At 53.8% G+C, this 23,175-nt stretch overlaps 1 protein-coding gene across 4 annotated transcripts in view; it reads left to right on the forward strand.

Moving 5' to 3' along the window:
- The first annotated feature begins 2,905 nt into the window (after window positions 1-2,905).
- SLC29A3 (solute carrier family 29 member 3) overlaps window positions 2,906-23,175 on the forward strand; it is a 41,979-nt gene continuing 21,709 nt past the window's right edge. For 2 of the 4 annotated variants that reach the window (XM_028481736.2, XM_055081264.1), the window contains exons 1-2: window positions 2,906-2,970; window positions 6,278-6,576. In XM_028481736.2, the coding sequence (XP_028337537.1) occupies window positions 2,934-2,970; window positions 6,278-6,576 (336 nt within the window). In that variant the 5' untranslated portion in view covers window positions 2,906-2,933. Of the gene's footprint in view, window positions 2,971-3,026; window positions 3,116-6,277; window positions 6,577-23,175 lie in introns of those variants that run through there. The other 2 variants (XM_007111359.3, XM_007111360.4) reach the window with 2 other exon arrangements.

The following is a 23,175-nucleotide window of genomic DNA, read 5'->3' on the forward strand; positions in this document are numbered from 1 at the left end:
GGAGCATGGCAGTGATGGAGAAGGGCCACGAGATGGCAGCATCAGCCTGATGAAGCCTCAGCCTCCCCCTGGTGGCCTTCCTGCTGTGCAGGCTCTCCTTATTGCTTAACCGCCTACAGGTTTTAAGGCTTTGGGTGAAATGAGGAGTTTACGTGAGCCTCCCCCGCCACGTCCCCACTCCCAACCTCCTTTCATGGAACCCCTGACTGAGCTCTGGAGGCAGAAAGGCATTGATTTGAACTTTGGCTCTGTCGCTTATCAGCTGCGTGACTCTGAACAAGGTACTAACCTCTCAGTACCCCGGGTTCTTCATACGTAAAATGAGGCTAACCAGAGTACTGACCTCACGGGGTTGTGTGTTAGGCTCAAGGAGATGGTCGCTGGGGGGAGGGGGAGGGCAGCCAGAGCTTTTGGAGAGCAGTTGTTACTATTTACAGGCCCCCCCTCTGGGCCTCATAGAAGGCTGTTAGGTTGGGATGATCAGAGGAGGGAACCCAGACTTGTCTTCCTGGGGATGCCTAAACAGCATCCAAGCCCAGGGCCATCTGGCTCCTGTTCTGTCCACCACACCAGGTGGCCTCCCCAGCCAGTCCTAGGCATCACATCCCAGCTCCCTGGGGCCAGGAGCAAGTCCCTTTGTAATAGTGAGATGGCTTGTGTCCAGCACTCAGAACTTTCAGGGTATTTCCAAGCCAAGGAGTGACAGGATGCTTTCTCATAGCGCTGAGAGTTGTAAAATATCAACCCAGTGGAGAGCACTTTGGATGTTTTGAGTTTTCCTTCCTTCCTTCTCCTTTCTTCCTCCCTCCGTTCTCTTCCCCTGCCCTCCTCCTTCTCCTTCTCCTTCTTATTCTCCCTCACCTCCTCCTCTCTCCCCCCTTCTTTTTCTTCTTCACGTGCATTTTAGAGCAATGATGATGCCCAGTGGCTGTGCAGCAGTGTACTGTTTACAAATATTTTCCTGACATTCTCTGGCAATGCCTGCAAGCAGGCATCAACTCCGCCCACTTGCAATGCCTCTATGCCTCATCCCCACCCCAGACACAGAGTAGAGGGCCCTCCAGGCAGGAAAGTGTTGCTACTCCATTCCTAGGCCTTATCAAAAGAGGCCTCCACAGTCAGCCCACAACAGCGTCGGGCCAAGGGAGCGGATCCCACCAATCACCCGGGCCTGCCCACTTGCGCAGCCGTTCCCATCCCCTCCCTGGTCCTAGAATCGGTCTGCTCTCGAGTTGGCTGTAGCCGCAGGGTTTCCTGTATCCTCCACCCCTGCCAGCCTGTCCCCCCAGGGAGACCACAAGTTCCTCCAAAGCAAGACCCCAGCCCTTGGCACCTTTGGGTCTTTGCACTGTTTTTACTCTCAACACTTCTGACAACAAATGTGGTGGGTTTCTTTTTTCTTATATACATACCAACAACAAATTCTCCAGCTCTCTGGCAACCAACTAGGTGTCCTACAATTCAATTCAATTCGGACACTAACTACATGGAGCCTCAGACCCCACAGGTTGAGGGCTCAGTGCCACAAGGTTGCCCCCACTTCAGACTCCAGTCACAAGTATGGGGTACCTAGGGTGCCCAATCTTCTGTCCAACTTGGTGACAAAATCGAGGGTTCCCACACATCCCCTTCACTTTCAATAATTTGCTAGAACGGCCTAGAGCACTCAGGAAAACAGTTAACTTACTATCACTGGTTTATTATAAAGGATACAAATGGACAGGGTACCAGGTCCAGAGCTTCTGTCCCCATGCAGTTGGAGTGTGCCACCCTCCCTGCAGGCGGATGTGTTTGCCAACCCAGCAGCTCTCTGAACCCCCATCATTTAGGGGTTTTTCTGGAGGTTCACCATGTAGGAATGATTAACTCATTGGTCATGGGTGATTATGTCAACTCCAGCCCCACTCCCCTCCCTGGAGGGGGTGCGTGGAGCTGAAAGTTCCAACCCTCTAATCCCTGGGTGGGCTCCTCTGGTGCCACCAGCCCTCAGCCAGAAGCAATCTGGAGCCCACCAAGCCCACCTCATTAGCATAAATGCAGATAAGGTTGAAAGGGGCTCGCTATGAACAACAAAAGACTCTCCCGTCACCCCCATCACTCAGAAAATTCTATGGGTTTTAGACAGTCGAGTCCAGAACAAGGTAACAGACCAAATATATATGCCTGATTCTAACACAATATAATGGGGCCCCATTGCAGGGCAGGGCACAGAGTAGGTCTGCTTAATGAAGGAAGTACAGTGTTCTGTGAGCCTCACCATGAAACAAGGCTGCCACCTCCCCCCGCCCCGAGAGCAGCCAGCACTGAGCCCACTCCTGTGGGGTCAGGGGCATCTCCGCAGGGATTTTAGACCCAGACAGAGCTGGTGTTACATCCCAGCTCCATCTGGGCTTCCCACAAGCCCAGCTTCCTCAGGGCCCTCCGTAATAGGGGCACAAGGCGACGCCAGCCCCTCAGGGCATGTGACAATAATGAGACAGTGGATGTCAGGGGCACAGCAGAGAGAGGGTAGGATAAAGGTGGCTGCCTTGGCCTGTAATTTAGACAGGAAGGTCTAGCGGCTGGTGGGAGGGCCTGGTGGGGCCGGGATGGTCCTGAGGACTGCGTGCTGCCGGCCCAGCTACGCCCCTGCCTCAGCTAGACAACGAGCCTCTGGAAGGTGTTGGCACACAGGAGGGTCCCTCAGGCGGCGCGGGGGGTGGGGTGCGGGGAACAGCAGGGGATCAGGAAGGAGTGGGTGAGACTGCAGGAGTCCGGGGGCAGGTGGAGAGCTCTTCCGGGTCCTGGGGAGCAGGGCTCTGGGAAATGATGGGGTCGGGCTCCACGGTGGAGAAGCAGCTGCGGCAGCACAGAGAGCCGGCTCACGGAGCGCTCGCACGCCCGCCTGCGAAGTGCACCTGGCGGCCCTGCGCCTCACTCTCTCCACCTGTGAAATGGGGAAGCCGCGCAGAGAGCGCCGGAAGGAGAAAGGTTTGTAAACCGGGAAGCGCCGGCGGTGGTGGGCTGGGCTGGGCGGGGCCTGGAGGCGGAGCCCGGCCTGCGGCCCAGCAGAGCCCTGAGTTGTAGTGACCGCGGTAAGCTGGGAGGCGGCGGCGGCGGCGACGCGGCGGCGACAGTAAGTGCGGGCCGGCGGTCGGGCGCAGGTCTGGCCCCCGCCCAGCTCTTCAGGTTCCCGGTCGCCCACTGGGCTCGCGCAGTCTGCGGCCTCCCGCCGCGGCCCTCCTGGGGGGCTCCACGGGAGCCTCAGGACCCCGGCTTCTGTCTTGGCTCCTCTCGCTGTGACCCCCCTCCCCAGCGTCCCTCCCCTTCCTCTCTGCTCTCTCCTCCTCCCCCTACTTTCCCTCTTTCTGGGTCTCTATCTTCTTTCTCCCCCAGATTCTCTGCCCTCCTCCCCATGGATTTCCTGAGACTGGACCTCACCGCCTGGATATGGGGGCCCTGGGTATGGACAGGTCAGCCCAGAGTATCCAGAAGGTGGCTGACTGTCCAAACTGGGAAGCCTGAGGCTGGGGTGTCCACAACCCCATGGCAGATTCTGCCATGGCCTCTGGGTGGCACCGTGTGTTTCCCAGCAGTGCTTTCCCGTAGGTTCGCTTCACCAGCTCCCCTGCCCCCATTTCATAGGTGAGGAAATAGAGACACAGAGGCGAGATTGACTTAGCTAGAGTCAGTCAGAAACTTCCTGGAAACCAGCACCCAGACCCGGAGGATGGCCTGCAATGCTCCAGGCCCCGCGAGTTTCCACTGCTTTGTGCAGGGGCTGCCCCTTGCCCCAGGTCACCCAGGACGGGAGCAGGGCTGAGCCCAACCAGCTCCTGCAGATGCCTGAGGAACACTCTCCAGGCCACAGCCAGCCCACCAGCTGAGGCTCTTCCTTACCTTTCTTTTTAATCCAAAAGCCAGCAGCTAGTTTTCATAAAGAGTAATAAGACTTTGCTCACTGCAGTGCCTTGGCCTGTGAGCTGGGTGAGAGGAAATTCCAGGCTCCTTCAGAAGCTTTGTCAAGGCTGAATGGTCCTGGACAAATAGATGCCTGGAGCTGAGAATGGACTCTGGCAGAGTGTGGCATGGGTGACCGAGCTGTTGGCCCCTGCCCACCCTTGGAGCTGGAGCATCTGGAAGGAACCACTTGGTCTTTGTCTGTTGTCCTACGTGGGTCATAATTTTTACATTTTTAAACACTAATTTAGAAATGGTGTGTGTGTGTGTACACGCATGTGCATGTGTGGCCACACTGTCTGGTTAGTGCTGAGCTCCCTGTGAGCAAAGCTGGGAAAGGGCTCTGCTCAACCAGGGGAGTTTAAAATAGACTTGCTGACTCGGATGCTCTGGGTATCCGGCATCCTCCTGCCTGCCTGCTGCAGGGTATATGCTGCCCCAGCAGGGAAACATCCTGGCTGCACAGAGTCCATTCATTCAGCAAACATTGATGAGGGTGCCCTGCAGTGCTGCCTTCACCGCTGCTCACAACTCAGGGGCAGGAGACCTTCCAGAAAGTCTGTACTTCGAGCCAGCAGACAAGGGTGCACGTTGCCAGCCACCTGCCTCCCAGGGACGACAAGGAGTCCACATGGGCTCAGACTGCTTGGCTATGTAACCTTACTCTTACTGTATGACTTTGGGCAAATTACTCAACGTCTTTGAGACTCACTCTTCACCTGTAGAATGGGTCTTAGAGTACTACCTACTGTACTGGGCTGTTGTCAGCCTCAAGTGCTAGGTACAGACCTTGACATGCATGAGTACTGGATTTAATTTTAACTATCGGGAATTCTTACTGTTTGAATGTGGGACAAATCAAGTGACTTTAAGTCCTCATTCTTTGCTTCTGATAAAAAGGAGACAATAATTCCTGTCCTGCCTAATTCCGGGAAATGTTGTGAGGCTGTCCCGAAATAGTAGCAGAGCCTGATAAGGCTCTGTACCTCTGTGACAGAGTGTTCCCATCTCACCTGGCCTGGCCTGATGCTCTGAGTTAAGGCTCAGACTCCTATGTGAGCCGAGATGCATTGATTTGTTTATTGCAGAAGGGACTACAGAGTATCCCATCCTCAGCTTTATGGAAATAGTTCCCATTTATCAAGCTGCTGCCATGGCCGGTGTGCTATATAGAGCATAGACGTAGGCATGCTACCTTGCAGCCAAACTCCGCAGCCAGCCAGCCAGGTGACAAGCGCAGGATGGCAGGGAAGATGCTGACATTTGTCAGCATTGCCAGCCAGTTGCAGTTTACAGAAACCATTGTAAAAAGGCTTCCCTGGGTTTGTGGATGGGGATGGGGAAGGTGAGGCTCAGAGCATGGTGACTTGCCCAAGGCCATGTACACAGTTGTTACTGGCAACCTGGAATCTTCAGTTTGTCTTAGCTGCTACCACAAATGGGGGGTTGCTATCTCATGGCGGGATATGATGAACAGAGGTGGGGACCCAGGCCGGAGCTGCAAGCCCAGGCTTGGCCATTGGCCTGGTCTGTGACCCGTTCTTTGGACCTCGGTTTCCCCACAAATTAAATCAGAGAACGGACTATTAGATGTTTCAAACCAGCTTCTGGGGGCAGCTCTAGACACCATGAGTTGTTTGTTTGTTTTTTTTAATATTATTTAATTTGAATGCCTTTATTTTTATTTATAATTTTATTTTTGAACAGATAATACATTCACAAAGTTCAGAATTCGAGAGGCACAGAAGAGTATGCAGTGAAGTCCCCACCCACCCCATCCCTAGCCTCCCATCTCAGAGGCAACCACTGTTTGAAATTTTTTGTGTCCTTCCAGAGGATATACGTACATATGTGTGTACTTTCTCCTTCCCGTCTACCCCATCCCTGCTTTTTTGCACCAATAGTACCATATTCTGCACACTTTTCCTGCTCCTTACTTTTCTCACATAAAGTTGAAGAGTTTAGAGAGCATTGTGTGCTCATCAGGGGTCCTAATTCCTTTTCTTATGGCTGCTTAGAAATTTCGATGCCTTGAGACCAGATTTGCCCTTGAAGATTGATTGCCACAGGCCCCACCATGCTGAATTGCCTTACTCCCAGCTGCCCCACAATTATTTGCTACTCTGTTGCTCTTGTATGGACTGGGGGGAACCTGAGGTCACTTACAGTGTGACATCTTGTCCTTCTCCCTGATCTTTAAACCTGAAGCTCTCGAGCCACGCCTTGGTGACCCTGTAGACCTCAGAGTGTGGACATAGTCAGCTCTGTAGGACGGGTGAGTCCCGGCCTCCGCTTCTGATCACCTGCCCCATCTCTGCTTCTCTCTCTGCTCCAACAGTGGCCGTCGTCTCAGAGGATGACTTTCATCAAAGCTCCAACTCCACCTACAGAACTGCAAGCGGCTCTCTCCGAGCTGACCAAGAAGCACTGCTTGAGAAGCTGCTGCACCGCCCGCCTCCCGGCCTGCAGAGGCCCAAGGACCGCTTCAGTGGTACCTACATCATCTTCTTCAGCTTGGGCATCGGTGGCCTGCTGCCATGGAACTTCCTTATCACGGCCCAAGAGTACTGGATATTCAAACTCAGCAACTGCTCCAGCCCAGCCACAGGGAAGGAGCCTAAGGACTCGGACATCCTGGTAAGGCGTGTTCCTCCTGGGAGGCGGTGAAGGGCGACTTCATTTGGGTGCACCCTTCCAGGGAGGCTTGCAGCGTCCTAAGAATATGGATGCAAATTGGGAAGCTGTGTGGAGTATAGTACGTAGATGGAATTCACTTCAGCCCTAAAACATGCTCTGTGTTGTATATGAGGCCTCATGCTTCACGTGGCAGGGGAAGATGGAAATGGATAAGACACAGTCCCAGCCTTCACATTGATTAGTATTTAACTTGGGGAGGAGATGCAAATAATGATTCTGTGCAGTGTGGTATGGTAACCAAGAATCCAGAGTCCATGCCTCCAGGAGTTTGAAAGGGTGGATATAATAGTGCTAAGTTCAGCTGTGAGTTGCAGAAAATTCCATAAGAGCAGTGGCTACCACAAGATAGAAGGTCATTTTTCTCTCATGTGCAAGTCTGGAGGGGGCCAGCCCAGTGCTAGTGTATGTTCCATGTTGGCAGGAACCTAGTTACTCCACCATGTGTAGCTTCCATGTTCAAGATCACTTCATAGTCCCAAGATGGCTGTTGGAATTCTAGCCATTACATCAAATAGGAAGAGGAAAAGGACAGGCATAAGAACATAAACACTCTGGGAAGTAAAACACATTGCTTTTGCTCATATTGCATTGGTCAGTCATGTGACCACAAGCACTGCAAAGGAGGCTGAGAAATGTAGTCTTTAAGTGTTGTCTTTATCCCAGAGAACCATGTACCCGGCTCAGATAGGAGTTTGTGTAATTATGGAAGATGGGGAATTGAAGACTGGGCGTAAGTAGTCTTGTCATTAGGGGAGAGATCTCCAACTTAGAAGAATGGGGAGGAGACATTCCAGGTGGAAGGAAAACTCTGAGCTATGGCAGGTTGGGAGGAAAGTTCAGATGTCTATGAGGAACAGTGAAGCATCTGGTTTTGCTGTATGTGGAGTGCACATAAGAGAGAAATAAGGCTTGAGATAATTTCCTGGGCCTTGAAGGCTTTGCTTGGGCCTTGAATGTCAAGGTGAGGAGTCTCAGTTTGCTTGGCAGTGGCATCAAGCCCTCTCTCTCCACCTGGGGCTGCTCACTTTGTGGGGTGACTTTTCCCACGGGCAGGGAGAGTATTAAAGAAAAAATTTTTCTGCCACTTGTTAAAGCGGTAAGGAAACCTTTACTCAAGACTGTTGCAGTAAGGGAGAGAGATTGGGCTCAGCTCCAAATACTGCAGGGGCAAGTGGGGATTTATAGCTAAGGAGCAAAGTGAGGGGGTCAGTGGTTGGAACATTACTAAGAGGAATCATCAGGGTAGAGCGATTTTTTTTTCTCATAAATTAAGGTTTCATTATAATTTGGTTTAGTATAAAAATTGTCACTAACCTTACTTGGAAAGTAGCCATAGCATTTGAGAATTATTTCTGTTTTTAATGTTGAAGTATAGTTAATTTACAATGAAGGGTAGAGGGGGATTCTTGCTAAAGTCAGGCCAAAGACATAGACACCAAGGGTGGGGGATGAAGAGCTTGATCAGATCTCGAGGGTGATAAGATATCAAGGGTGGGGGGATTCTCCATAAACTGCCTTAGCAGGATTCTTGCTAAGACTGAGCTGGCAGGTGGAGATAGGACAGGGGCTAAGGTCCAGGTTTAGTGGAGAAGAGGGCTCAGTGTGGTTACTCTTTGTCAGGAGCCTCAGTTTCTGCAGCTGATCTAGGGCAGGCTCTGCTCTCTCTTGAAAGCTCATGGATGGGGGAAGCAGGGTGCTCTAAAGGCATGCCAGGCTAGGGGTTGCCAGCTGCCCCTCTCCTCCAGGGGTGCCCCAGGGGACAAGAAGAGGATACCCTAGCAGACCCTAGCCATACCCATCAACTGGCCTAGGAGTTGACTCGCCACCCCTTTTCTGAGAGCACCTTTGAAATCCCTGACCTAACCCCCGGAACTTTCTATGAGTCTGACGCGTTGACGGAGGCATCCCCACTGTCTGTCTGGAAGGGCTCTACCATGGCTACGCAGTCGAATCACCCAGGGAGCTTTTTTAAAATTCCAGTCTGGGCCCTACCCCAGAGATTCTGATTGAATAAGGCCGAGGTGAGGTGTGGACATGGGTGTTTTAAGACTTCACACTCCCTCCTCCAGCCCCAGCCCCTTGATTCTGACACCCTGTGAGGGCCTCTCCCTGTTAACTGAGGAATTCACAGACGCCTCCAGAGGCCAGAGCGGTGCATATAAACTCATTTCTGCAGTGAAGCTAGTATAGTAATTTAGAGCGTCCTACTCAAGGCGTGGTCTTGGGACCAGGCCTCACTGGGAGTGTGTTAGTGATGCAGAGTCGCAGGCCCCCAGACTGGCTGAGTCAGGGGCTGCCAACATGCCACCCTGGTGACTGGCAGGCATGGTAGAGTTTGGGAAGCACTGGCTAGGGCAGGGATTTTGGAAACAGACTGCATGGGTTCAAACCCTGCCTCTGTTCTTAGCTCCCTAGCCTCTCGGTGCTGCCTCATCTTGCAGGTATGTAACAGGAGGATAATACACCCACCAACTTCTTAGGGTTGTTGTGAGGATTAAGTAAATTAATAGGCATACAAAGCACTTAGAACAGGGTCTGGCACCACTACTGTGAGTGCTGTATAAACATTATTATTGTTACCATCCTTCGAGGGATGGGGCCACACTTCTGAGCTGCATGTGGCCCTGGTGTATTTCCAGACGTCTGGCTTAGCCAGGGTGCTTTATGATGCACTTTTATTTACCAGTGACTCAAGCGTCCCAGCTTTCTGCCAGCCTCCGTAAATCAGCCAGCCCACTTGGGCTTCATCCAGAAGATCCCTGTCTGGGCCAGCACCCGGTCTTGGGTGGCCCCCAGGGCTACATTCCCTGTGCACCTGTCCTGCCTCCTCTTCTGCCCGCTGCCCTGGCCCCGGCAGCGGGCTGCCCAGGGCAGGCGAGGATGTGCGGTCCAGCCTCTGGGAGCGGCCCTCGCCCGGTGGACGTGTGCCGTGAGCGGCTCTTGCTGCAAGGCAGTCCCTTCCCAGCTGCAGGCACTTAGCATTCCAGGCCCTGCTACTATCCTTTATTGCCTCTTTCCAAGTGCTGGCAGGTGCAGATGTAGTACCTGCGGCTGCCCGGAGCTCCTGGCTCTTGGCATCGGAGATGAGAGACCTGTCACCCCTCGATTCATGGACCAGGTTTGGGAAGCAAGCATGCTGGAGTGTTTCTGCATTTTGTGGGCCTTTTTTCTTTGCCTAATTCCTCATTCCTGCCACCCGCCTCCCCAGTTCTTTCCCCTTCTCTTCCTGATTTCCCTGCGAGAGGCGGCTGGTCTCTGCTGTCACCTGAGGGCTACTCTGGGGGGAGCGAGTGGGGGAGAGTCAAATGGGTCTGTCTGCAGCCACCACCTGCAACTCAATTAGCTGTGGGTCTGGATGTTGGTTGTTCTCCATACTTCCTTTTTATATTTCCCAGGGATGGATACCATTGGGTGGGGAATTTGACTCCGTAGGGGTGTTTGCACAGACCCACCCCCCAGTTATGTCACTTTCAAGGTCACCCCCTTCTCAGGATCATTTCCTTCTGCCTGGAACAGCCTTGGGGTGGTTTAGAAAGCATTCTGCTCACCTGCCCCCTTGTCTCCGTTCTCTGGAATAAAAACTTTGAATAAACTCACCACAGGACTGTGGGCCCAGAGCCAAAAAAATTAGAGCATAAATGAGGAAGAATTGATAGGAAAAGATGGTGCTTTGGGGAGCCATCTTCTGAGCCTGACTCTGGGCCACCATGCTGGCAAGGGTGTTAAACACACTGTCTCTCATTAACCCTGTTTTTGTTGTTTTTTTCAGGCAAAAAGCCAGAGGCTCAGAGAGGTTCAATAGCCTGCCCCTAATCACATAGCTAGGAAGGGCTGTAAACAATTTTACGGAGAATTTAGGTGGATAGATGACTGCAGAATTTGTCCTGCTCAGAGGGTAGTGCAGAGGGGACTGTCCTGGAGACAGAGGCCACCCCACACCCTGATTTGGCCAAACCCTATTATCTTTCTTCCTATGGAGAACCTGACCCTGGTCTGGCCTCCTTTTCCACCCTGGAAGCCCAGGTGCCTTAGCTGTACCCCTGGATTCTGGACCCAGCTTCCAAGCTGTCAGCATCCCTCATCCCTTCCCCACACCACCCCTACCACATCCCCCTGCCCCCACCCCAGTCCTCCCCTGGCTCTGGGGTTCGTAAACCATCCCTGATCCTGTCGGGGGCCTCCTTGGCCTCTCCTGCAAGCCTGTAGCGCTGCCGCTGGGCCAGGGACTCTAAGGCGGACACACACCCCTTTCTGCCCCAGAGAAGGTGGTGATGACACCTTCTCCCGGTCATCGCCTGCCACGAGGCCTCCACGGCCCCTGCCCACGCACTCTTCCCATTCGCCATGGCCAGCCCAGGGCTCCTCTCTGAGGGGGCTGCGGGACATGGCCAGGCCGTGGGTGGGACCCACAGTCCGACTTGGTGTCAGCGGGGCCAGGACCCGGGCCTGGCCATCTATTGCCATCCCATCCATCCCCTGACCAGAGGCGCCCCAGTGGCCCAGACCAGGGAGTGGGGCAGGAGGTAGGTGTGTCTCTTACTCCTGGGAACCTCCCCTGCCTCCACCCTTCTGAACTACCGGCTCCTCATCTGGGTCCCCAGAGCCTGACGTACTTCCCCATCAGGTCCTCACCCCACAACTCATGGTATTGAGGACTTACTGTGGGGTAGCAACACTCTCAGCACTTTGCCTGCATTAACTAATTTAACCCCCAGCACGCTGTGAGGTAGGAACTGCTATTATCCGTGGTGACAGTACCCTTTTCAAAGATAAGAATGCCTCCCCCACCAAACCGTTTGCTCTTTGGGAATAGTGAATACAGTTCTCTTACTCTACATCCCTGTGCCCCCAGCACAGAGTTGTGCATGATAAATATTTGTTGCCTTAGTTATTATATGGCTGGGGAAGAAAGCCCCATCACCCCAATCCAAGATAGGGATGGCATGGTTTTACAAGGGAGCAGAAGATCTGGGGGTCACAGTGGCCACCACCAAAGGAGTTCTGACATTTCAGGTGGGTTAGCAGAGACATGAAGTGGGATTCCTGCATAGGGAAGGGATCCAGGTTGATCTGGTTCAGCAGGTCTCTGAGCATCTTCTCATTTATGGAACCTTTGTCCTGGCCCAACCCCTCAGCCCCACAAAGAAGCAGGATGGCATGACTTGGGAGCTATTCTTACTACTAAGGGCAGACATCCCCATTCAAGGAGAAGGGTTAAAGGCAACCAGGATGAACTAGTTTAGAGAAGGACAGATTATCAGAGGTCTTGGTAACGACCTTTTGATTTTACAAAGTCCCCGCCACACAGCCTGTACCTGCCGCCATTGGACCCACCATCTTACTTCATCTGCAGGATGACCTGGTGAGTTAGGTGCTGTAGCCCCAGTTTTCAGATGGAGAAACTGAGCCTCACAGATTTGGAGACACTGACCCAAGGTCACTGACTAGCAAGTGACAGAACTGGGCTGTGGACCAGTCTGGAGGTCAGCGGAGCCTGTGCTGGTAACCGGCCTACTCTGGCCTCTCCATCTCCCCTAGCATCCTCTGCTCTGGCTGTACAGTAGAATCACCCGGAGAGTTGTGAAAACCTACCCGCCTGCCCCACCCACCTGATTCTGGTGACATTGAAGGAGGGGCCTGGGCAGAAGCATTTTTAAGCTCTCTAGGTGAGGCTAACATGCAGCCACATGATCCAAGAGAAAGGTTAGCAGGTGGGGGTAATGAATAGCTGTCTTCTGCCTCTACCAGAGTGTCCATTGAATGGGCTTAGGCTACATCATGAGAGACTTAGGTGAGCCCTCTAGAAGGACTTCCTGCAGTGCAAGAGGTCAAAGCTGGCAGTGGAGGGGAGAATGAGAGCAGGCTCCCTACTGGAAGTCCGAGGAATGGTTGACCTGGTCTTCAGAGTGTGGGGTCCTCTCTGGGACCCTTACAAATGGAGGTGGTGATGCCAAACACTCAGCCTTTTTTGCACCGGTGCCAAATCAAATCTCAGAGACAGAGTTTGGGTAATGTGGAAAAGAATAGCTTTATTGCTTTGCCAGGCAAAGGGGGACACAGCGGGCTCCTGCCCTGAAAAACTGTGTGTCCCAACCTGGAGGATTTGGTGAGGGGTTTTATAGCAACGGTTCAAGGGTGGGGTTGCTGATAAAATCAGGGTGTGTGCAGGGCCTGCACTCCCCTAATCGGTCTCAGGTACTCTTCTTGATGAGCTTCTCTGGTATGAAGAATGCTGACATCTTCCATTTGTTGGGTTTTAATTCTATAAAGAGCTTAAAGACACTGTTGTGTATATCCCTTGACACCGGGGCCCTGCCCCAGGGCTGCACTATTGTTTCTTGGCTACCCCTCCCTTGTCTTTGCATCTCCTGCCTTCCCTGATTAGCAACTGTTCGAATCTGCCCTTTGGAACTCAGGGAAGGTCATGGAGGCTGGAGTCTGTTCCCTACGAGAAAGGGGGTACAGAAGGGCTTCTGTGCCCAGGAGCCCCATAGAGTCCTGCTCTGTTTCACTGGATGGAGCGTCTGATGCTCACCTGACCTAAATGCTTTGGGCTTAATTCCTCAACGTGACTGCTGTCCCCTGATGCCTGACAGCCTGGAAAGAGACTTCAGCCTTTCCTCTGGGCACGTGCTCAGTGTGAGCTGAGGGGTTCCATAGCCACCTTCCTCTTTCTCCTTGTTTGCCAGCCTCCTGAAAAAGAAGCAGTAGGGCCGACTGGGCCCCAAAGTGGATGTCCTAGCACCTAGGGTAACACAGGCCAGAGCAAGTGAAGCCATGAGAACGGAGGACAGGGAAATGGAGACAGTCCTGGCCTCTGCTCTCCTGGGCTGCTGTCACTGCCAGGACCAGCCAGTACCCTCTCTGTGCTGGATCAGGGAGTGGACGGTGACCTGCACCTGGAGTTTTAAGAGCCCTGGGTAGTTGATTTTGTGAAAGCTCTGTTACCTGGGAGGAAGCTGGGTCTGTCTGTCTCGTGGGACTGCAGGGTAGCTGGGAGCAGCCCAGAGGGTGACAGAAGGACTTCCTTCAGCCCCAGTCCTAGCGGTGCCCTCCCCACTGTGTGGCTTGGGGCCAGGCTCCGTGGCCCCTGGGTGCTCTGAACACAGACCCACCATGGAGCGTCCGCAGCATGTACAGAGTGCTCCAGATGTCGCTGGGAGGGAAGTCTGGTATTTCCTGCGCATCTCCTACACGGTAGCTGCGGTGTGAGGACTGGGCCGAATCCTCCTAACATTCACCGCCTCTACCAAACCCTCGCCCTGTGCCAGCCACTCTGCTAAGGGCTCTGATTTGTTGATTAATTCCACGATATTTATTAAGCAACCTACTGTGTGCCAGAAGCTTTCTTTTCCTTATCTCTTTTGCTCCTTACCACAGCCCTCAGGGATAGGTATTATTATACCCATTTGACAGAGAAGGGAACCAAAGCTCAAAAAATACAGGTTAGTTGTTCCCAGGCACAAAGTCAGAGACTCAGGCCAGGCCATCTGAACCCACATTGTCCATGCCCTTAACCCTGGGCTCCATATCAGCCTTTCCAGATGTTTTCAGACTACACATTTCATCTGGCAGAACGTACATGTCTAATGGAAACAGTAGTTTCATGAAGCAGCATCTACACTTAAAAAAATCTCTGATTGTAGTTTTCAAGGAGGAGCAAGTGATCATCCATGCTGATCTTATAAATGGCTTATAAGCCACCCAGGCTGAGGAGGATGGAGAGTTTGCCTTTGGATTTAACCTCGTGTGGGCCCTTGGTGGCCTTGGGGAGCAGCGACATGGGGGTAGGGGCAGAAGCTGGACCCGAGGCCGTGAGGGAGAGGATGGGGGAGGGACTGGGGAGACCGCAAACCCGGGAAATACCTCTAGGAGTTTTGCTCTGCAACTCTTTCCTTCTGGAGGATTGGAGCGGGAGTTACAGGGGATGTGTGGTCAAGAGGGTATGGATTTTCTGGGTTTGTTGTATTTTTAACACGGGAGAAATAGCAGGTAGTTTGTGTGCTCAAGTGAATGGTCCAGTGGAGAGGAGACCGTGGGTGCTGAGGAAGAGGAAGAAACATAGCTGAGTGCAGTCTGCGAGCAGACAGGGCCTGGGCTCGGGGCACAGTGGAGGGGGTCCCGGAAAAGCACGCAGATGATTCATCCAGGAAAGAAGACAGCAAAAGAGAAAATGAAATAAAATTCTGGTTGTGACCCATTAAGTGGATTTCATATCCTTTATGAACAGGGTTGCAACCTGTCATTTGAAAAGCCCTGCTGCACCCATTTGCCTGTCACCTCACATCCAGCCATAAGGATGCATTTTGCCCACGGAGGAGGAAAGTGAAGCAATCGGTGACTTGCTGATGCCACAGGGCTATGAAGACAAGAGTGGGGGCCGTAACCCAGGGGTATCTGAGTCTGCATCAGATTTCCTGGGGCACTTGGCAAACACCCAGATTCCCAGGCTCCGCTGTGCTGGCTCCTTCTCCCTGGGGTGGGCCTGGGCACTGTTGCCAGGTGCTCCTGACATGGCCAGCTGGCAGGGTAGCAGGTATCCAGGTCTCCTCTGTCCACATGCTGTTCCTTGAGAAGCACCGTTCTGGGTGTAGATGGATCATGACGCTCCTGCAGTCCACTCCTAGTGCAACTCAGATCTCTCCGAATGGAAAAGGTGCCTAGATTCCATTTGGCAATCTACTTTTTAAGAGCAGAATTCTGAAGAATAGTGCTAAGTGAGTGAAACACCCTTCCTTACACCATGAAAGCATATTAAGGCGCGATTTTGCCTGAGCCCTGTCATCCCAGAAAAGGAGAAGTTGGGGGCGGTCTGGGGGTCAGGCAGGTTAGGATGGGGTTCTAGGCTCCCTGAGCAGGGCATGGGTGAGTGGCCGCCAGGCAGAGAGGGCAGGTCCCTCCTCCCAGCTGCCCAGTGGCCTGGGCTAGCATGGATGGCTGCTCTAAACCATTTTTAAAAATTAGAACCAAAGTGAGTCATTTTTTTAAAATTCCTTTGTCCACCCTCTGATTCTAACTGCAGACCCAGCCAGCATGCTATTCCCAGTAAATATACCTGTGATGGCTTTTTCTTCTGTTTTTAGCTCTTGCTGTGTCCTGCAGAGGGAGAGAAAAAGCCCGACCTGAAACGCTGTCAGTCATGCCTTCAGTGGCCTCGACTTCTCTTTTTATTTTCTCCCTGTGTGCTCAGGGCCCCTGTCCACAGCTGCGCCCTGCTCCCTGGCCCTCCCAGGCTATCGATCGCTCCCCCTCTGCCTTCGGTTTTATTTCTTCCTGCACACATCCTCAGAATCTAGAGGCAATTTCCTCGACAAATTAGAACACAGCCTGGGCCTTACGTGCTCCAGTGTCTTCTTAATGTGATTGATCATCTCGAGTACCCGGAGAGCAGAACCAAACTGTAGTCTTTGCCGGGCGCCTTCATTACAGGGCCATCATCTGGAAGGGGTCCGTGGTGGCGGCAGCGACCTGGGGGCCCCTCTTGGGAGTCTCATGTGTGTGCACACACGCACGCACGCATGCATCTGAGGCCTGTAGCAGCCTGTGGTTTCTGCCCACATGGACCCCCAAAGAAAAACAGCCTCCCTGTAGAGAAGAGGGCCTGTTGGGTGAGGAAGTGCAGCTGGGTCTGCTCAGGACTGCCTCTTCCTGGCTGTTCTCCTTCTACAGAGAGCAGCTGGAGCACCGCCAGGCCACCTCATTTTTTTTGTTGTTTTTTTTTTGTTTGTTTGTTTTTTGTCTACTGCCTCCCCTTTAGTCACATGCCACAGGGCCTGATCCCTGTCCCCAGCCGTCAGCCCTGGGTTGCTGATGTGTGTCAGCACTCTGGGGGCTGCAGAAGCTGAGGGTAGGTGGGGAATTTCTTTGGAAGGCCTCTTCCTCCTTGCCCTGGCCACATGATCAGGCTGCAGAAGAGGAAGGACAGGCTGGCCGAGCGTCAGCAGGGACTGAGCCCTGAATCAGCTCTCACCCCACAGAGGTTGTGTGTGGATTTACAGGCTCCCTGTTTCTCTGACCTTTCCCTCTACCCGTTTCTGAGCCATCTCCCTGCCTACTTAAGGTTCCAGCCTGAGGGTGCGCAGGGGGCGCATACAGATGAAGATCCAAGGCCTGCTTGCCCCTGGTCAGGGACCTGGCGAAGGTGGGGTGGAAGGTTGACAGAAGTGATGTTGCCATTTTCCGTGCTCACCCTGCGTGGTGGAAAAACCTGGGGCTCAGGAGAGCTGGATTGTTTCTGACTCTTTGTCAAATTTGCGGGGTAACTTAGGGCTCCATTACCTTATTTAAGAAACTAGATCGAGGCTGGCAGACTTTTTCTAAAGGACCAGAGGGTAAATGTTTTAGGTTTTGTGGGCCACAGGATCCCTGTTTAACAGGTACTCAGCTCTGCCCTTGTAGAGTGAAAGCCACTGTGGATAATTGGTAAACAAAGGGGTGCAACTATTTTCCGGTATTTACAAAAAAAGAGGGTGGGTAGATTTGTCCCCAGGCCAGTCTTTTGCCAGGACTAGCCGCTCCCTTGTGGTTCTCCCCCTACGAGCGTTGTGAGATCTGTTATAGAGGTGCCTACCTGGCTTAATTTCTCTTCATAACACTTACCACTGCCTGACATATTGTCTATTTGTTTATGCATTTGCCAGCTGTCGGCTTGACCAGAACGTCAGTTCCACGAAAGCAGGAACTTGGACTGAATCCCCTGTGAATAGCTATAGGGCTCAATAAATATGAACAGAGTGATGAGTTAATCAACAAGCATTTGTAGAGGGCCCGTCACGTGTCAGTGCTGGACTGCTGCGGGGAGAGGGCACGGAAGGAAGACCGTCGTCCCAGGATTAGACGCCGTGGTCCCATATTCAGGGGGTTGGAATCTCACTGTGAGGTCATTATTTTACCCTCTCAGACTACACCGGAGCAGACTGCCTTCCCTGCCCCTGCCCAGTCGAGTTGCTCAAGCCTGAAACTGAGGCGTTACCTTTATTTCCCTCTGTCTTTCCACCCCCACCTTCAGCCCATCAGCAGGTCTTGTCAGTTCTACCTCTGAAACGTCTCAGTCCCTCCAGTTCTCCCCTCCACGGTCTCAGCCGCGCTGGCCCCCAGGGCGCCCCCTTCAGTCGATTCTCCATGGAGGCTGCAGAAGTGATCTCTTTAAGACAAAACAGAGAAGCTGTCCACTGCGCCAAGTAAGGGGACAGAGGACTGGGTCTGAGCTATGTGACTTTGGGCAAGTACCCGACCTCTCTGAGCCTCAGTGTCCCCCTCTGCAACATAGAGGGAGCAAAGACGTGATGAACACTCGGAACAGCACCGTGTGGTGGGGGCTTGGTGAATGGGTGCTGGTACCACGTTTCTCAGATGTTTAGAATCCCACATCCAAACTCCAACCCCAGCCTGGACGCCCAGGCCCTGCCCATGCCCCCAGCCTGGTCCCCTCCTCTCTCCCTCACTCTCTGGATTCCAGAATCACCCTGGTTTTTCAGTTGCTTGAACGCACCAAGCTCATTCATGCCGCAGAGCCAGCTGTCTGCTGTTCCCTCTGTCCAGAAAGCTTTTCTCCTCATCCGTCACACAGCTTATCCTTGGGTCTCTGTTCACACATTAGCATCTCACCACCCTCTCTAACATCAGTCCCCCACTAGGCTCCATTTTACCCCCTTATTTGGTTTTCCTTTTTATCCCATTTGTTATAACTTGCAGTCTTTTTTTAAAACTTGTTGCTTCCTCATTTTTTCGCCTCCCTCACTAGAGCACCCCAGCTCCAGCACACGTTGGGCGAATAGCAGGGGCTCGGCCATTACTTGTTGAGTAAGTGAGTGAGCTTTGGGGATCGACTACCTTTAACATTTCTTGAATGAATGAATGAGTGGACAAATGCATAGCCCCTGCCACCCCCTCCTCCCGTTCCGTTCACCCCAGCCCCTCCTGCCAGGCAACCCGCTACACCTGGCACTGATCATATGGTTTTGCTGCTCAGAGGCCTTCCACAGCTCCCTAGTACCATCTGGAATAAACACCCCCCTTCAGCCTGCTACATGGGAGCACCCGTTAGCCTCCCTCACCCCCACGTGCCCCATCATTTAACCAAACTGGAGCCTGAGAAAGGGCCAAAGGAGAGGGGACAGTGCATGAGGAGCTCCAAGGAGGGGCCGGGAGGCCAGGCTACTGGCAGAGGGGGTGTCGCTGCTGGGCCCTTCGAGGCAGACAAGCACAGGACAAATGGGCTTGGCTTGTGGGTGAGGGGCTGTGGGTGGAGGAGAGAGCTGAGCAAAGGCGAGGGGAGAGCTGGGACCCGGGGGGGTGGACGTGAGCCGCAGTCAGGTGGTGGGGACGTGGCGGGGTCCGGCAAATCATGGAGCTGGGGTGAGGGTGAAAGGGAAACCGAGGAAACTTTGAAGGGAGGACACTGAGAAAAGGAGGGAGGAACCATGTGGCCTCGGGTCTTGGGGGTTCTCTTGAAGGCCTCTGATTTGGGAGCTTGGAGCTTGGGCTCAGCAGGCCACCCAGGCGGGATGGCCTTCCGGCAGCGGAAAGTGTTCTGGAGTCAGGGAGTGACGCAGGCAGGCGTGGGGCGCCGTCAGAGCAGGGGGATGAACTCCCAGGGCAGGGCTGTAGCACGGGAAGGAGGGAGCTAATGAGGCCCCTCCGATGGCAGGAGGGGGCCTGGAGGTGGCCCGTGAGTCCAGGAGCGGGCGCTGGAGGGAAGATGCAGCGGTTTCCCGTGGCTGCTCCATAACAAGCTACCACAACCCATGTGGTGTAGAGCAGCAGGAATTTTATTCTCACAGTTCTGAAGGCTAGAAGTCCAAAAGCAAGGCTCCAGCAGGACCGTGCTCCCCCTCTACCCCCCACAAAGACTCTGGGAAGAATCTTGCCTCTTCCAGGTTCCAGGGGCTCCCAGCGAGCCTTGGCTTCCCTTGGCCTGTGGCAGCACAACTCTGGTCTCGGCCTCTGCGTTCACTGGGCGCCCTCCCTGTGTGTCTGTCTCTGTGCCCTCTCCTTCTTGTAAGGACACTGGTCCTTGGATTTAGGGCTCACTCTGATCCAGTGTGACCTCGTCTTAACTAATTATATCTGCAAAGACCCTATTTCCAAATCAGGTCGCATTTGAGATTCTGTGTTGACGTGAATTTGGGGGGGACACAGTTCAGCCCATTATAGTGGGTGGCATGTGGTGACAGGAGCCTGAGGGCTCAGACCAGGCTGTGGTTATGGGTGGGCTGCAAAGAGGACCCCTTGAAGAAGTCTTTCCCCGGAGCCACCCAGGAGCAGGTAAGGCGTTCACAGTGAGGGCAGAGGCTGCATTTTTAGGGAGTTTGGAGTGAAAGGAAGGAGGGGCCTGGTGGCCAAAGACAGTGAAGTCAAAGAGGTTTTTTTTCTTAGCCCAAGGGAGACCTGAGTGAGCCTCTTAGGCAGAAGATTAGGAGGGAGCAGCAGTGAAGGAGAGAGAGAGGAAATGCGGGTGAGGAAGGCGAGGATTCGTGGCGGAGGTCTGCCAGAAGTCAGCTTCGCTGGAGGAAGAGCACCGTCCTGCCCTGGAAAGCTTTACACAGAGGGGAGGGAGGGCAGGGAGGCTCATTCCAGAAAACCTCAGGAACTTTGCTTATCCTCTGGCAGGAGTTCCAAAGGAGGTGTCAGACTGAGGAGGGCTTCCAAGCTATTGAAGAGCAAGATTTATAGTGGCCCCAGGGAGTCTGGGCCTGGAGAAGGCCTGAGAGTCCATGCTCAGGCCAAGCATCAGGGCTGATGTTAGAACAGCATGCAAAGGTCTCATGGGGCCTTCTTTCCTTGGAGTGGCTGGGTCATCTTGCCGGGCCTTACCTGTCTGGCTCTGACCCCAGCTTTGTTGTACCCTTGGGCCCCTGGCTACCCCGTCACACCTCGGTGGATCTGGGCTCCTGTTTCCCTCACCTGTCTGACCCCTGGAACAGGCATTGCCCCTCGCTCCCTGTCTAGCCAGCCCTCTCTGCTCATCCAGGCCCCCAGCCACAAACCCTAGTTTTCTGAGGCCGGTGCCCCAAACAGGGGGCCTTAGAACCCACAGACAGGACGCCACCTGCACCCCTCGCAGGGACACCGGCCCTCTGCTCACTTCTTGGCCTGCCCAGGAGTGACTGTGACCAGTGCCAGGGTGGAGGCGCTTCCCCTGCAGCATCCCAGACACAGAACTCAGCTCTGGGCTGTCCGAAGGCAGCAAGTTTGCAACGGCAGAGCTATTCTTGGCTCCAGCCTGCTCGCTGCTGCTAATTTCATGCTCCTGTGATCCAGGTAATGCTTTGCTGCCTCGAGCTGCCACCCCCCAGGCTTGAATCGCTTTTTCTCGCCCCGCAGGAGCCCAGCTGCCTCGGCCGCGCTCTTGAGGTGGGGGCCACGCAAAGCTGCCTCTCAGAAGCCGCTGGGCGGCCGGCCCCAAGCTAGCTGGCCGCGGCTCGTGACTAATTTGCTGCACTTATTTCAAAGTGTGCAAATGGCATTCGGGGGAGAGGAAGCTTACCCAGGGCCTGCCAGAGATAAACGGGCTCATTTTGGGGCCTCCCTGCCCGAAGAAACCTCTTTCCCCGGGCTCTGAGCTCAGAATTAAATTCTTCCAGAAGAGATGCTTAGCACGGAACCTCTCAGCCTGGAGGAGAGGAAATGCTGCCCGACGTAAAATGCACCTCACACCTGGCCAGCTGGCTTTGCTGGGTTTTTAGATTGTGTTTGAAGAGCATCTCTCCCCCTTCCTGGTGTTCACAAGCTGGGCTAGAGGGTCACGGACGGAAATGGTTTCCTCCTCTCTACTGCAAGTGGATCAATGCCCTGTGCCCCAGCCACAGGGCTGCTCCACACCGACCTGCTGCCTGGGGGCCGCTGGCACCTAGCGCCCCCCCAGGGCGGGCTCTGTCCACACTCTGGCTTTTGATCCCCGCCCCCACCCGTCCTCGGGCATTCTGCTGGGATTTGCATGGTCAGGAGAGAAGCTGGAAGCCTGCCCAGTGCTTCCCAACTACAATGTCCTCCTTCACATGGCCTGTGCTTATCAGCAGACCGTGTCCATCCGTTTCGGTGGCTGACAGTAGTGAGGGCTTTTCTCTCAATCTTCATTACTATTTTTTTCCTTTTTACTGCTACTCCGATCTGCAGGCCTGAGGAAATGCACAAGGGAATGGACAGTGGGGTTTAAGGAAAAGAGAGAGTTAACAGGCAGAGGGGAGAACTCAAGCCCCGTCATTTGCTGGCTGGGGCAGCGAGGAAGTCGCCACCCTGATGGAACCTTTGATCCCACGGGCTGGTCCCGGCTCACTGCTGGGAAGGCATGTGGGCTGCCAGTCCCGGCCTCAGGGGCGGCCAGTGACATGCTGTAATCCCAGTGACAGTGTTTGGGTTTGTGTGACTGTGAGGCAGGCGGCCTCAGCTACAGTGGCTCTTACGTTTGTGGAGCGATGATAACGAGCTCCCCATCCCACCCCTGCCCTGCATCAGAAAATCCTGCCACCAGCGCTCTCCAAGTGTGCACCTCTGTGCAATTCGTCCACCTCTGTTAGCCTCAAGCTTCTTATCTGTAAAATGGGAGCAATCCCAGTTCTGACTTGCTCTTACAGGCTGAGTTAAGAGCAAATGGACTGGGGTCTGTGCAGGCCACATGTAAGCAGTTTTGTTCAAATGTCAGTAACCTGGTACTCTGCAGGGCTTCCGTGTCCATTGGATTACCTGGCAAGTGCCAAAGAGGACCTTTGATGTTACCTTTGCCAGACGCCGAGCCCTAGGTAATTGCAGAGCGCAGGGGAGATACTGGAGGGCAGGGCGATTAGACTAGACATTCAAGGAGCAGAAGTTTTCCTCTTTGTTCCTCAGAGCTGGGCTCGCCTCGCCTCACATTGAGTTGGAGAATTCAGAATGGTGGGACCGCTCGCTCTCTCTCCTTAGCACCCCGAGGGGGAGGGGCAGGTGCTGTGGCTACATTCCTGCCTCTCTGCCCTGTGTTTGGATTGAATGGATCACAGGGTGCCTTTCTGTCTCAGTGCAGTAGATTCCTGTGGATGCTGAGGAAAGCCTCAGGGTGGTCTGTTCCGACAAATGAGCTGGGGTTAGAGTCCTAAGTGGCAAAGAAGCGTCCATCCCTGCCTTTGCATGTGCTCTTCCCGCCTCTTGGAATGCCATTTCTCTCTCCACCAGCAACACCTCCCCATATCTGTCTGGCAAACTTCCCCCCATCTTTCAGGCTACAGTCCAAGATGGCCTCCTCTGGGAAGCCCCCCCCCCCCACCCCGCCAAACTCCCTCCTTCTCTCCCCTCCCATCCCTTGTATCCATTGTTCTACAGCTGTAGGATTGCACCAGACTACGTGCTCCCTAAGGGCATCAGGCACCCTATCTTGTCTATTTTATACGCCAAACCACCAGCACGATGTTGGGCATACAGTGAACGAAGGAGTGGGTAGAACAGGAAGGGATGCTGATCTGGATGGACAGTGGCCACTCAGCCAGGCTGAGGGCTGTGGGATTACCAGCCTCTGGGTCTCCCGCCTCCTGGGGCAGACAAACCTGCTTGGGGACCTTTCATCAT

The sequence above is a fragment of the Physeter macrocephalus genome, chromosome 20, assembly GCF_002837175.3.
Source record: "Physeter macrocephalus isolate SW-GA chromosome 20, ASM283717v5, whole genome shotgun sequence".
NCBI lineage: Eukaryota > Metazoa > Chordata > Mammalia > Artiodactyla > Physeteridae > Physeter > Physeter macrocephalus.